The sequence below is a fragment of the Opisthocomus hoazin genome, chromosome 7, assembly GCF_030867145.1.
Source record: "Opisthocomus hoazin isolate bOpiHoa1 chromosome 7, bOpiHoa1.hap1, whole genome shotgun sequence".
Classification (NCBI taxonomy): Eukaryota; Metazoa; Chordata; class Aves; order Opisthocomiformes; family Opisthocomidae; genus Opisthocomus; species Opisthocomus hoazin.
In genome coordinates this window covers 43,371,411-43,384,963 of record NC_134420.1, presented here as the reverse complement: position 1 = coordinate 43,384,963, position 13,553 = coordinate 43,371,411, and the positions used below count along the sequence as shown (strand labels likewise).

At 38.6% G+C, this 13,553-nt stretch overlaps 1 protein-coding gene across 1 annotated transcript in view; it reads right to left on the bottom strand.

Annotated features, from left to right (window-relative positions):
* Window positions 1–1,024: 1,024 nt before the first annotated feature.
* The window catches only part of SCFD1 (sec1 family domain containing 1), a 60,130-nt gene continuing 47,601 nt past the window's right edge, over window positions 1,025–13,553 (bottom strand). Inside the window, exons 21-25 of the mRNA XM_075425143.1 lie at window positions 11,718–11,770; window positions 9,005–9,038; window positions 7,673–7,738; window positions 4,004–4,072; window positions 1,025–3,059 (exon numbers count right to left, since the gene is read on the bottom strand). Coding sequence (XP_075281258.1) covers window positions 3,036–3,059; window positions 4,004–4,072; window positions 7,673–7,738; window positions 9,005–9,038; window positions 11,718–11,770 — 246 coding nt within the window. The 3' untranslated portion in view covers window positions 1,025–3,035. The remainder of the gene's footprint in view (window positions 3,060–4,003; window positions 4,073–7,672; window positions 7,739–9,004; window positions 9,039–11,717; window positions 11,771–13,553) is intronic.

Sequence of the window (13,553 nt, the reverse complement as noted above, 5' to 3'; positions counted from 1 at the left end):
TCCAAAACTCCCTGGTCCTACATGCAGCCACTTAAAATATTAGCACACGAATGCTGCTGGTACTATTTTACTACACAGACTTGCCGAGCCAGGCAGAGTCTCTCCTCTACGCCCAGGCCTCTGGGGACTCTTGAGGACGCGAAGGGCATAGTGATGGGCTGTAAACTGAAGAAGCTTGCCACAGAGCAAACGTTTGCCTCTTGATTAACCACAGAGACTTCTTGTGCAGCCTTCTACACTCCTCATTCCACAAGAGGTGTTTCGGGAAAAGGGCGACACAGCAAAACCCAGCATGTCACGACTTGAGTTGCGTCAGAAGGGAAGCAGCACGATGAGCACGCTGTAACGAGAGAGAGCGCGAGTGGTAAATCTGAGGTTTTAATGGTAACAGAGAGCTGTAGGACTGCTAATACAACACAACCAGAAAACTAGTTTTGACAGGAAAGACTGCTTGAATTATTGACATATTTATTCATTTTTTTTAAAAAAACAAAACCCCAATTGACCAGTGCTCGCTCGCACAACAGACCTGAAGATCCAGCTCTAAACTGGGCACAGATGAAACCTGTCTCCAGAGGCGATGTAAAGACTGCAAATTCAGTTTTTGAACCAAAGTAATTTCTGGTATCTTTACATAGTTTACTGAAACAGCAAATTCTGCAGGCTGTGATTTAGGAGCGCTCCTGGCTTAAACCAGCAGGGTCCATCATATCGCAGGCTGCCACAGGAGCTGGACAACAAGCAGTCAGCAGATTTTTCAGCAGCTGGTTGTCAGCTGCAAGGTTAAAACTCCTGACATAGGAAGCACGGCTTTCTTGGGGATGGATGATTTCAAGCTCCTGGAACAAACTCCCACAGGAAGCAATAAACACCTTAAATGTAATTTTCTCTTCCAAATGCACTTTGACCTTGCTTTTACTAACAACTATAATATATATAGGGAATTAGAATAACAAACTGCATTTGACACTGAGAGTCCTCGCTGATTGAACTGTGGGGGAGTGCTCACATACAACAACCATAATTAACACCACAATAAACGTATTTATTGACTTGGCAAAGTCAGAAGTTTATAGTAGTAGAGTGGAGGAGCTTACAACACTCATCTGAGGTAACAAAAATAATGTTATTACTTTGTGATAACATGGTCTACATTATGTGTATTTTTATTGTGATACTTTTAAGGAATAGATCAACTTCATTTCTTGTATAGATGTTCTGAAAAAAATCCGGTTTCGGAAAGAGTACTGCCTTTATAGAGCAAAATTAACATTCGACATTGAAGAACAGTGCAAAAAACACTGCTGAAGAATTTATAGTAAGCCAGCAATTGTTAAGATCTTGCAGTTTGTTAATAAACCCACGGTAAGTGTTTTCTTTCCACTGTTTGCATACGTTCGGCCTCCCTCCAAAGCCCCATTATTGCTTCACCAGGAGCCGTGCTGTTTCCAGAGGCACAGCCCTACAGAGGCTTTGCTATCTTCTCTCAATTCCCACACGCACGTTCCAGAGCTAGCACTACTGGCAAAGCTGAATTCTAGCAGGAGACTCTTTGAACTACTACACCGCCCCTACCTAATGCAATTGTTAAAAAGTGTATTTTAAATCTGTTCTTATAAAACAGTTAAAGCTGTTCTGTGAGTATGACTCGGTTTCTTCCCACATGTTACACTCCAAAGCAGTTGCAATAAAAAGTGCAGAATAAAATTCTTAAAGATTTTACCATTTTACAGTTGGAACCTGTGACTGTGTAGGCAAGCAGTTTTTGCTTAACCTTAAGAGAAAACCTAAATTACCATATCAGAAAAGTGTACTGAAGGTAACTTCCAGTACATTTTTGGACCACCAGGCAAAGACTGCACAAATCTGAGTACAAGTCTGATGACTTTAGCAAAAGAAAAGGGTTAAGAACTAGAAGCAGTAGTTCTCTTGCACTAAAGCTGGTTGTTTGTGGCCCTGACAGGCAGTTTTGTCCTCTTCAATTTGATGCCTTGAAAAGCCGGAGTCGAAGACTTAATAGTTGGAAGACTACTAAGCAGGTATTCTTTATTGCGGTGCCGGGCACACGGCGGATCTCTCCTCCAAACGTGCGCGCCAAACACCCTGTCACGTCAGGTTAAATACAATCACAATATGTATATTCATTATATTTCCGAGAAATGCTTAGCATATTCATGACTTTTCCAAGAACTAATTAGCCTATGTTAATGTCTCTCACGCATGTCTGTTAGCGTCCTCGAGTGGTCGTCAGGGGTCTTCAGATGAAGACTTCTACTCTTCATCACAGTGTCCGCTGGTTGACCTTTGTTTCTGCGCAAACTCAGTGCTAAGATCACGTATACCGTGTCCTTCCAGGGTGTTTTGCTCCGGTCTTGTTGCCCTTTTGGTGCCTCTTTATCTCTGTGGCTTGGTGCATCTGCCCTCCCAAGGCCGAGCTGTCTAAATAACATCATTTAGGAGTCTCTCTATCTTAGAGCTTTCCTGTCCCCCTCAAAACAGCAAGTCAAGCTTGTCTAAGTAGCATTATTTAGGAGCCTCTTTGTCTTAGAGCTTTCCTGTCTTCTCAAAACAGCAAGGATCTACTTTAGTTTAATTACTCTAGGACGTGGAAATTTTACATTTACGGGTACCAATTTTGTTAAATAAAGATCGTCTGGCTTTCAAGAAGAACACATCTCCTGAAGGCAGCCTTGACCTTTTCTGTAAGCTATTGCTTTGTTTACTGTAACAGAAACTATATATAGGAACCTGAAAATACTATGCTTTTCAGCCAGCTCTGTCATATACCGTAGCTACTACTGTCTTTAAAATGTAATAATGTGAAACTGACCCCCACCAAAAATATAGCAGGTTTTAAGGTTTATTTCCGAAATGTTCATATACACTGTATTAATTACAGATTTTTTTTTTTAAAGTTGTATTAATGAAACGGGTTTAAGTTTTAATATACTGACTAAATTGTAGATATGAAGATATCTGAATGTTGTAACAATTCTTTGTTGTCACGTTGCCATCCAGGTAATGGTGTTTCAGTCTTATTTCTGGCCGAGTTGGGACAGCTAAACATGAGGAGACAGAAAACCGTTAGGCTGCTGATCTTATTCTTTCAGTCAAACTACTACCCAGTTCATACAGTAAACATTTCTGTCCTATAAGCTTTGGTTGTTTCTTACAACCCAAAGCATGCTGGTAATAGAATATTTAACGCATACCCTCAAGGGAGAGGACCTAAGCTTCACATCTCAAGATTTAAACAAATTTTAGAGGTAAAGATGCAACATACACAGTCAAGTCAATAAAAGTTGATTAAGCTCATTGAAAAGTTATAAGCTGCTAAGTCCAATTTGTCTCCTTCAAGTGCAACAAGAATAAATTAAGTCCTGTAAAATCCAGTGTTGAATAGCAATTTATTCTCATCATAGTAGGAAGTAAAACCATAGGCGGTGACAGGTCCTGAAGGGCTATTATTTGCTGACCGCTGTGAGTAATTTTCATTTTGCATTTGTATTGAAATGAGGCATAGAGAAGCAATGGCAACGATAATGTTTTTAACAGCACTACAAGATTGATTTTAATATAAGTATGGACAACCTCAAGCTCCTCCTAGGCCAGTATTTAAAAATAGCAAAATTTCAGACCAATGGTTCAAGATCATGGTTGAATAGCAGTTTTTAACCTGTAAAAAACTCAGTAGAGTAGCCGGATAGACATGCTGTTTGTGGAAAGTACCAAGAACTGAGTCATATTTTTTCATTAGGATTTATGTTAAGGTAATTATTACAAACTCCTTTACCTGCATTACCTGTCAACTCCCATTGACAATACCGGCCTTCAAAAGGTAATTAAAAATAATGACCCCAAATCCCCATTTCAATCAAGAGAAAACAGATAAAAGTAACTTGTATTAATCTTTCAATTTAATTTTAAATTCATGGAGAGATGTAAAGGTAAATAAGTCAAAACACAATTAGAGAATATTACAGAGGATATCAAAGGTACCCACCTGTTTTATAAACTGTGTAGCATTAAACAGTTCACTGCAGCCATACAGGACATGTTTGCCTTGTTTACCCTACAAAAAGAAAAGACAGGAAGAAATTTTATACAAAAAAAAAAAAAAAAAAAAAAAATCTTGATGATGTTTAAGTCCTGTGCTTTTGCCTGGAAAAAGAATAGTTGTTCCATCAGAGGAAAAAACCCTGTAATTAAATTGAAGTGGAAAACGAGAGCCTAGAGGCAGACAGAAAGTGGGGAAAAAAATGGGGCACTCGACACATTTTAACTCACTGGTGTGCTGGGCTCTTTGCTGTGTCTGTGAAGGGCTTGGGGAAGGTAACACCTCACCTGGGCAAACCCTACCCCTGGAAGCAGCCGGGCACTGCTCCATGAACAGTAACAACACATTTACTGTTTCTGTTGTGTTGGAGCCTGAAAACTTCTATCTGTGTTTCATTTCCATATAATGATGACGATGATAAAACCAGCGGTTTTTGTAAAGGGATTCTGAAACAAAACATTGTGTTGATATCAATCAGATGCAGAATAAACCTAGTTTGCAGTGAATGGTTTAACAGTATTTGTTCGATAGTCCATTACTTCTTGGTGCCCAAACAGGTCTGGGTTTGATCTCGATTGGTATTTTGACAGATTCCACTCTCAGTAGTACGACTGAATAGCATTTGTTTCTGTCTAGTACCAACCAAAAATCTTAAATGACACAAATCATTGTGAAATGGGACTGCTGTCTTCCATGCAACTCTAAAATACACCTTCATGTACACTTCTAGCCTGTCAGATATATTCTTTGAAAAGTGTAATCTTAAATAAAAGCATACACATCTTACAAGTCCATTACTTCATCCATTCGAACAGAGATGTATCTCCAAATAATTATTAGTGCCAAGTAGAGACCACTTCACGTCAAAAAAACCCCCTACCATTAAACTTGGTACTCTTCAAAGTCCAGTATTTTTTAATGACTGAACAACTATGCTGGATTTAATTCTATTGTGGTAAATGACAATGCCAAGCACAGGCACACTGGAACAGATTATCAAGCAGTACCTTTCTAACCATCTAAAAAAGGAAATTAAAAAGGACATGCAAAATTCTTCTGCACAAAGCATTCACTAGTCTCCTCTTAGAGGCTCCCTATGGCTTGCAATTCTGATGACACGTTTTGCAGCACGTTGAACTGAACTTGGCCGATGTATCTATTTTAAGGCAAAATCTGCCTTATTGACATGATAAATACTTGCTTTTTGACCACGTGAGATAGTCCACTCTAGCACAGAACTGCAAATAATTGGACTTGAGGGTTCCTCTCAGTGCTCCTACAAAAACACCCCAGAATGTCAAAGCTGAATGAACATTGCTTCCCATTTTGGAAAGTTTTAAAATACTTTCTCTGTGCTTTCAGAGGCAAACTAGCAAAACAGATAGTGCTTAGAAAAATAAAGCAGTGAATAAAATCTTTGTGGTATCTCCTTGCAAGAACAGAGCTGTTGCCTTTTCTCTTTTTTATTCTGGAGGAAGACCAACTGCATATTAGAATAATTAATAAGCTGCATCCGTTGAAAGAACAGATGCTGGAAGCGTACCACACGGCAAAGCAAATATTGTTGGATAAGCCTGTAAGAGTCACCTGGGAGAGGCAGACCAGTCTCCAGGGATGGGAGCTGGAATTAAGGCTTTCATTAACCTTTCTTGTTTTTTCAAGTGCAAATGGGTAAGCAGAATAACGACGAGGGAGTCTTCCCCCCAGGAGGTCATCTCCCAGGGCCCAGGCATGCAGCTGACTGGGGAAACACACAGCACCCTTCAGCTCATGACAAAGAAACCTCTGCCCACAGGTGCCAGAAGAAATAAAACTACACCCAGCCTCTGACTCGCCGCAAGACCGAACACTGCCATTCTTGCAGTTCTTGGTTCCTTCTGCCCTCTCCGTGTACCGAATGACGTCCTCTTTGCCCTTTTATTCCTTGGAAACTTCAGCCTCCTGCCACTTTGTACGTAGCGCTGAGTGTTTAACTTGTCGTCATACAAATGCCCTGGCTATGCACACGTATACATACAGGCACACCCAGCAAACCTCAGTTCTGTTGGCGTGCAGCTACGTATCAGAGACATGCATTAGCCTCTAGGGGAGTCAGAGTTTTATTTTACTAAGAAGTAACAAATATACATCACAAATACACAGGTTGCTGGGCATCCTTTGAACTGATATGGCACCTGAAGTGGCTTCGGGTAAACTAGGGAGCAAGCCAAAAGTTTGACAAGGCACCCTGCTACAGGCAGATGCCCCACTGAATGCTGTAATTTGTTATCAAGAATAGTGGTAAGTGCTAAGGTGAGCCTAAATAATTTCTTTAGCTTACATTCGTCTTCCTCTCCTTTCCCCTATCCAGACCAGCTCTGTTCCAAAATGGCTGTCTGTTAGAGGGAGCAAACAACCCAGCACACACATTCTGAGCTTACGTTCTTCAGGATTTACCTGCACGTAAAACTCTCAAATGCTTGTTTTTCAGTGATTGATGCTGGATATTTGTTCATTTGTGTGAAAAGCCTCAATCTAGTCCACCATGGGACAGGACGACTGTACCATGAACAAGGTCAAGATCAGGAAGGAAGAAGGGTATGCTGCTGCTCTTAAATGATTTATTACCTACTTCAAAATTTCATCAAGGTTCCTTTTGTATTTTTTTTTTATTCCTGGAAAGTGCCTGAATCCCACCCCTGCACCCCAAGGACTGTAACGATGTCGTTACTTTTCTCCATCCACTGATTTTTGGTATACATGTGTGCTGCTAGGCTCGGCAGCTGAACCAGAGTAACACCAGCATTACATAGTTGGTTACCTATTTTCCTCTTCGTGCCTATGACACCTCTTGCGATTTCTACTCAGAGTCAAATCGTCCAGCACATCAAGAACAAGCTTCCATTAACTCATCAGCAAAAATTTCTAAATGTCGGTAAGTAATAAATGCTCAGATACCGATGCCCATCTGATCTCTGCTTTGACAGATAGCATAGTATTTGTATTATGTTGGTTTCTGAAACAACAGACATTATGCTCAAGTAGGATTGTTGTAAAATAAGATATTGTTATCTGCAGGCCTTGTTTTGAACTGACCTCATATTGCGAAGTTGCATATGAAAAAACACTGCAGTATCTCTTTTGTGAGACTTATGAAAACTACAGAATCCTGAGCAGTTCTTTACTTCCACGAGCATGATACGCTACAGCTGCTTTATTTAACAACTGCAAACAAAACTAGTAACAGGACTCTCAAACACTATGAACAGCCAAGCTGGCAGCATTTGATGTATCAGTACAGAAGACAGGTTAATTCAGTTGGCTACATCTGCTGACAGTTTTCAACCACCTTCGTGTGTATGAAGATGAAATAAAGCACAATGCAGTTTACTTACTCAATTCAAAAGTGCAACATGAGCAAAAATTCCATAAACAGCAACTCTTTGTTGGTCTGAGTTAACAATCCACATTTTCTACTGATTTCTTACATACTTTTTTTGCAGACCCTGTATATTATAAGGATGTTACGGCTAATTTCATAGACCTCATCTTCTAAACACCAAATGTTACAGAAAACCTGCTAAAACTGGTTTCCACCAGTAACTTACAGACCACAACTGGCAGAAGTGCACATACCTTTATGTAGTCAATAAGATTTTGATATTCGATATAGTTGCCTCCTCCAACTACAAACACTATTGCCTAAAAGGCAACAACAGACACATAATCAGAGTATGCATTCAAATTCCTAACATTTCAGCAGTAAAATATATACCAAATCATTAAACCTACAGAAAAAATCATCCTAATCACACTGCAGTCTAAGAAGAACTGGATACAGAACCACTAGCTTCCTACCTGAAAGAAGACAACAGAAGAGTTTTACTAGGATGCAGAATAGCAAGCTGAGAGCTTTTAACATGTCACTATCTTCTACTAAACAACATTTGAAACATAGGCAGTTGCAACGTGTTACTTTTTTGTGTGGAGATGTCTCCAGTGTCCATAGGAACAGGTAAAATATTTCCATGGATGCGTAAGAATTAATTTGGGACACATATAAAATACTTCTGTTATAAAGGAATACACTTTCTCATTATTTCCCCCCCCCCTCCACTTACAACTGGTAATAATCTATAATGTTACATGTAAAGGCCATCAGCATTTTCTGGGTTGTGTTTAAAAGAAAACAATTAATGAATAGAAAAAGGAGACTTAGTAGTTGCATCATTTTTGTTAACATTCACTATCCAAAATTGTTTGACTATACCACGTGAATTTTACATAGACTTTACGTTACTACTGCCATTGTTGCTGCGGCCATCTGCTAGCCATACATACGCTACCACACGGAATCTCTTTCGTTCAGGAGGGCGGCTAGGACACTTCAGAGACATTTGTGTATCACCAAGGCAAAGATTTTGCCTGTGAAACTCCGTAGTAAGATCAGATAAGTAAGACTCGTACTATTTACAAATAATTATGTTGAAAAATACTGAAAGTTACTGGCATTTGTATAAAATCACAAGGTTTGTTGTTCTGCTTTTTTCCTTGAATTGGAGAGACTGTTTAAAATACGGTCAGTCAAAGCAGTGGTCAACACTGCTGTTTAAGGCTGGACAAAGGATTAAATCTAGAGAGCATTTTAAAGACCTGGTATAAAAATGGGGGATTTGAATTGCTGCGTACCCAATTATGATATTAAAAAATCCCTGTAATTACCTCCAGAAGATTTTTCTAGATTTTTTATCTCCAGTATTAGTTAATGCTTACATAGTCCCTTGAAGATGAAAAGACTTCTTCAGAACAGCAGCTAATTACAATTAATACTAGCTGTAATTAGTCTAAGTGGTTTTTGCGAACAAGACCTCTTGTTTCCTTAGTCATCATCATCAAAAATGACTGGGACTTCAGGATTTATTTTCTTTTAACATATGAGCATTGAAAAATAATTTCTAAGTGACTTACCTCCTGGAATGGATTTTTGTTTCTTGGAACTGAGCTATGGAAACACAAACAAACTGCAACTTACATTTTATTAGACACTAATACAAATATGCAAAATAAATATCATGTACACATCATGTTTATGTAATACTATGTGACATTAGACAAAGATATAAAACAGAACAATTGCTTTTCTGCACTCATTCTGCATTTTAGTTCAATGATTTATTATGGAAAATCATTCACTCCACAGGAATGAATACATGAGTAAATGGGAGTTCCGCTTCATCAGTTTTCAGGTTGCTGTTTGAATCATAAGCTTTATGACAGCACTTCTCCTAGGGCTTAAAAGCTCTAGCTGTAGTGCTGCTAGCTAGGAGCAAATACAACGAGTAAAAAATTTCATCAGCATTAGCACAGTTCATGACATTTACAAACCCTGCCTACCAGAATCTTCACCAGGTAAGCTAGTCAGTCTGCAGTGTCTGCATGTAGACTTCTTGATGCCTCAGTCTCACAAACTGCCACAGGCAGCAGGTCTGTGCTCTGCTCTCAGGCATCACAGCAACGTTGGGGTTAAACTGATTTCAGGAGGAAGAGGCAGGTTGCAGTGTGGGTGTGCAGACTCCTCCTCTCCACTTGCACACGAAGTCCTAGCCCCTGGGGGGTAGCAGGGAGAGGGGGGGAAAAACCTCTTCTCCTGCCTCACCTGGGCCCTTCAGGAGGCAGGGGAAAAGCACAGAGGAAGCTGTGTGGGCTCAGCCTGCTCCCCTGCTCATCACTCGCACGCTGTCACCGCCTTCTTGCCCTGCCCTGGCCTGCAGCCCCAGGCAGCCAAGCACATCTTACGCTCTACCACAGACTGAGTACACCGCGTTTTTCCCTTCAATTTAGCTTTTTCCTTATTTCAAGAAGTTTGCTCTGAGTGACCAACAATTGGCTCAACACAGGTTCCAGCGTGTCAGAAAAACAGGTTTTCAGAGGGAACGGCTATGTCTAATACGCTTTTTTGATCTGTCACGAATACTTCAGACCGCCCAAGCAGAACTGTTAGCCCAGTTGTCTTGGTATTTGAACATGACCTGACGTTTTGTGCCATCCTTTCAGACGGCAGGACCGGTTTATACTTGACATAGGCTTCACACAGGACATAAAGACACTGTTTGGCTTAGACTGAATTACAGTAATGCAGTTCCTACTCTATTTAAAAAATAATAGGTAGAAATGCCAGTATTTCTTAAAACAGGAAAAAGTAAAAAAAAAAATAAATCACTTTTTAATATAATCCCATTAATTATACTATTTTATACTGTTATTTTAAACTAGTAATATTTTGTCAAGCCAGCTAACCTATTTTTTTTATCATCTACATAAATATTTGAAGGGAGACTTAGACAAACCCCAATATGGCTATAGTAGAATTTTCTTGCCATGCTTAAATATTATTTAAGGAATATAATTTGAGTTTATGTAAAAAATCCAAACAAACCCAAACCAAAAATTAGAAGTTTTTCCCTATGGTGATTATTATAACTACACAGAACGGCACATTTATGAACTACTGGAAATACTCATCTTTACATTGTTTAAAGCAACATAAGAAATACATGGAGGGGGTAAAAAAATGCATATTTACATGAGAAAAACCCTTTGGCTTTAATAAAACCAATCTTTGCACTTTTGCACAAAATCTCCAAAAATTCTATAAAAGCATAACAGAACAACGAAAGCTTCAATTAAAATGAAACATAGAATACTGGCAATTTTTTTCTTTGATGCTTTCAAAAAATCTGCTTATCTTTGAAATGATATAGTCTGTAATAATACTTCCCAATAAAACACGTATATTATCTGAAATTTGTTTCCTATTACTACTCCTGCTGTCAGAAATACACTTTCCAAGTTTCAAGAACAGAGGAAGCAGGGACAGACTTTAATGTAAATAACTGAAACCAAGTCTGGATCTACCTGATCCACATTCATCCCGTAATCAACCCCTGCAATTAAACGAGCTGATTGTCTTCTCACAGCTCAGATGAAAATTAATTTTAGAAGGTATGTTAAAATTAAGTATCTTCTCTGTTTCTAGGATATTAGAGGTGAGATTAGCAGCTACAGTTCTTGGTCAAAGACATAAAGCAAAAGATATAAACTTCTAGTGTAACTACTCTTCCTCTCTTATTGGCAAAATAATTATATCCACCTCTCCATTTGCATATGAATATAAAATGTGCACCTGTCTATACAAGAGCAAATGCAGTCGATTTTTAATGATTTTTTTTTTTTGCAAAGATATTAACAAATTGCTAAAGAAGGGTCATACTCAAAATTTTAAGTTTAAAAAGTGATACAGAAACTTTGGTGCACTATCCGATGACTTTTTAATGTAACAGTGAAAACCCACAAAGATTTGAAGAAACCAAGCAGTAGAATTATAAAGAATTCTCACATTTATTATTGCTAAATATTAGCACAAATTCCTGCGACTGAACCGATGGACATGTCAGCTGCGCGTTCAGTCACTGGAACAAAGACATTTTTTGCAGTGTTATAATAAAAACTTATCTGATTGACCCAAGTTCCCATTGTGAATTCCTTCAACCCCAACTGTCTTGACTCAGAATTAATGATTAAAATTACTTGCTTGTAGTCAGCAAGTAAAATAAAATCGTATTTCTTAAGTTAGCCTTTTCACAGAGTGCAAGGAAAGAAGTAAAACTCACAGTAAACTCACCTGTCACTGCCTCGTAGCATCTTGGGGTCAAAATACCGGTAGTCGTCTGTTTCCTGTTAAAAAGTAGGTTTTTATCTCAAAAGACTGGAATTTTGGCTTATGAATTTCTGCTCGTATCTATTACATTAAACATCATTCAAACCAAAGTCATTTCCTATTTAGCAGGAACATCATTCAAAATTAATTGTGATGTCCACTAATATTCATAGTGTTTGTACATAACGGAACCAGTACAGAAAACAAATAGTGCGAGAGCTATGAAGGGTGCTATTGAGCTTTTTGCTTCTGGTTCATCTAAAATTGACTATTACATACTTTCCAAAAAATACACTGGTTGCATAATCAATCCCGACAGAAAGGCAGTATGAAGAAAGAAAATCCGTGGTGTTACCAGCTTTAGAGGAACATCACACGGTTAGTCATAAACGCTAACATTTGCCATGTTACAGAGATCTGCCATTGACTTCACGTTACAAACCCAAACAGTGCCATGGCAATGAATGCTACATACAACATAGATCAAAATCTGCTACTGTTATGTAACTTACCCTTTTCATTTCATGATTTATGACTCCTATTAAATCAAAATTAAGCTCTTGAAGAAGAAATGAGTTCCACAAGAATTTGAAAAGTCTGACTGTCTAAACGACACAAAAAATTTTTTTCTTCACACAAAACACTGAGGCGTTTCCAATATTTTTACTGGCAACAAGCAGGATTTTTGCCAATTATTACGGGTGAAAAACAGAATTCTCAGTAACTCCTTCTGACAACTACTTGGCTTTCTTCTGTCTCTATACTACATTTTCATCCAGGTACTGTGAAGTTCAGTTTGTGGATAAACTGCATGCAGGGATACAGCTGATTTTGTCTGGGTGCTTACATGCAAGATCTTTGTGTTTTGATGATTCTGTAGAGCAGAAATAATTCTTCTTGAGTTGCAGACAGATTATCTGGGGAATTTATTAGAGCTCACAAAGCATATCTATCTCTAACACTACAAAATACTTTGTATACATGTGGTGGTTACACACAGAGAATAAATCTATTTGATATTAAAGACTTCTATACAATTACATAAAATAAGTCTCTTAGCCTCAAGTTTGGCTTTTAAAAAATTTAATTTAGATCTAATTTCACACTGAATCTCTGTAAAATGCTTTTATATGCTCCACTGGGAATTTCAGCTATATCTGTAAAGTCTGCCAGCATTCACGATTTTGGCAGCCTCGCACACAAAGGTGGTACAGCCGCTCTGCAGCAGTGAGCGAGCTGGGAATGGATGGGTATTGCTGCACTAAAACGGAGAGGTATCTGAGAAACCGATCACTCGGATAAAGAGCTGCAGCTTCCCTGCTTGTTAGAAGGAATGACAGACTAATGCCAGAACTAAAATCAGACTTAAAAACCCACTATTACAGACATTTCCTCCTGAACGTATTACTGCTGTGTTTTTTTGCTGTGGGCCTGTGTAAGGAGACACACGAAAAGCAGTAAAGTAACAGAAACGTGAGAAGCTACCTTTTTTTCTTGTTGTTGTTTAAACACACCATTCCTGCTGAAATAAGTTCTGAGGGTGTAGGGAAAGAAATCCTACTAGATTTTATTCGCCTTAAGAAATAGTCTGCCAAAAAAACCAACTGTATAGCGGTTTCCTTACACACAACTGAATTTGCGACTTCCCTAAGCAATTCAAGAATAAAATTCATACTTCCGAAATTTATAGACTTCATTTTCAAGATTTCAAATTAAAATGGAAAAAGACCCATGGAAATATCCTTGACTTTCAGTCTGTATTTGTTTTTCTGCAGAAGCTAACATGACTAGTTTGTCCTA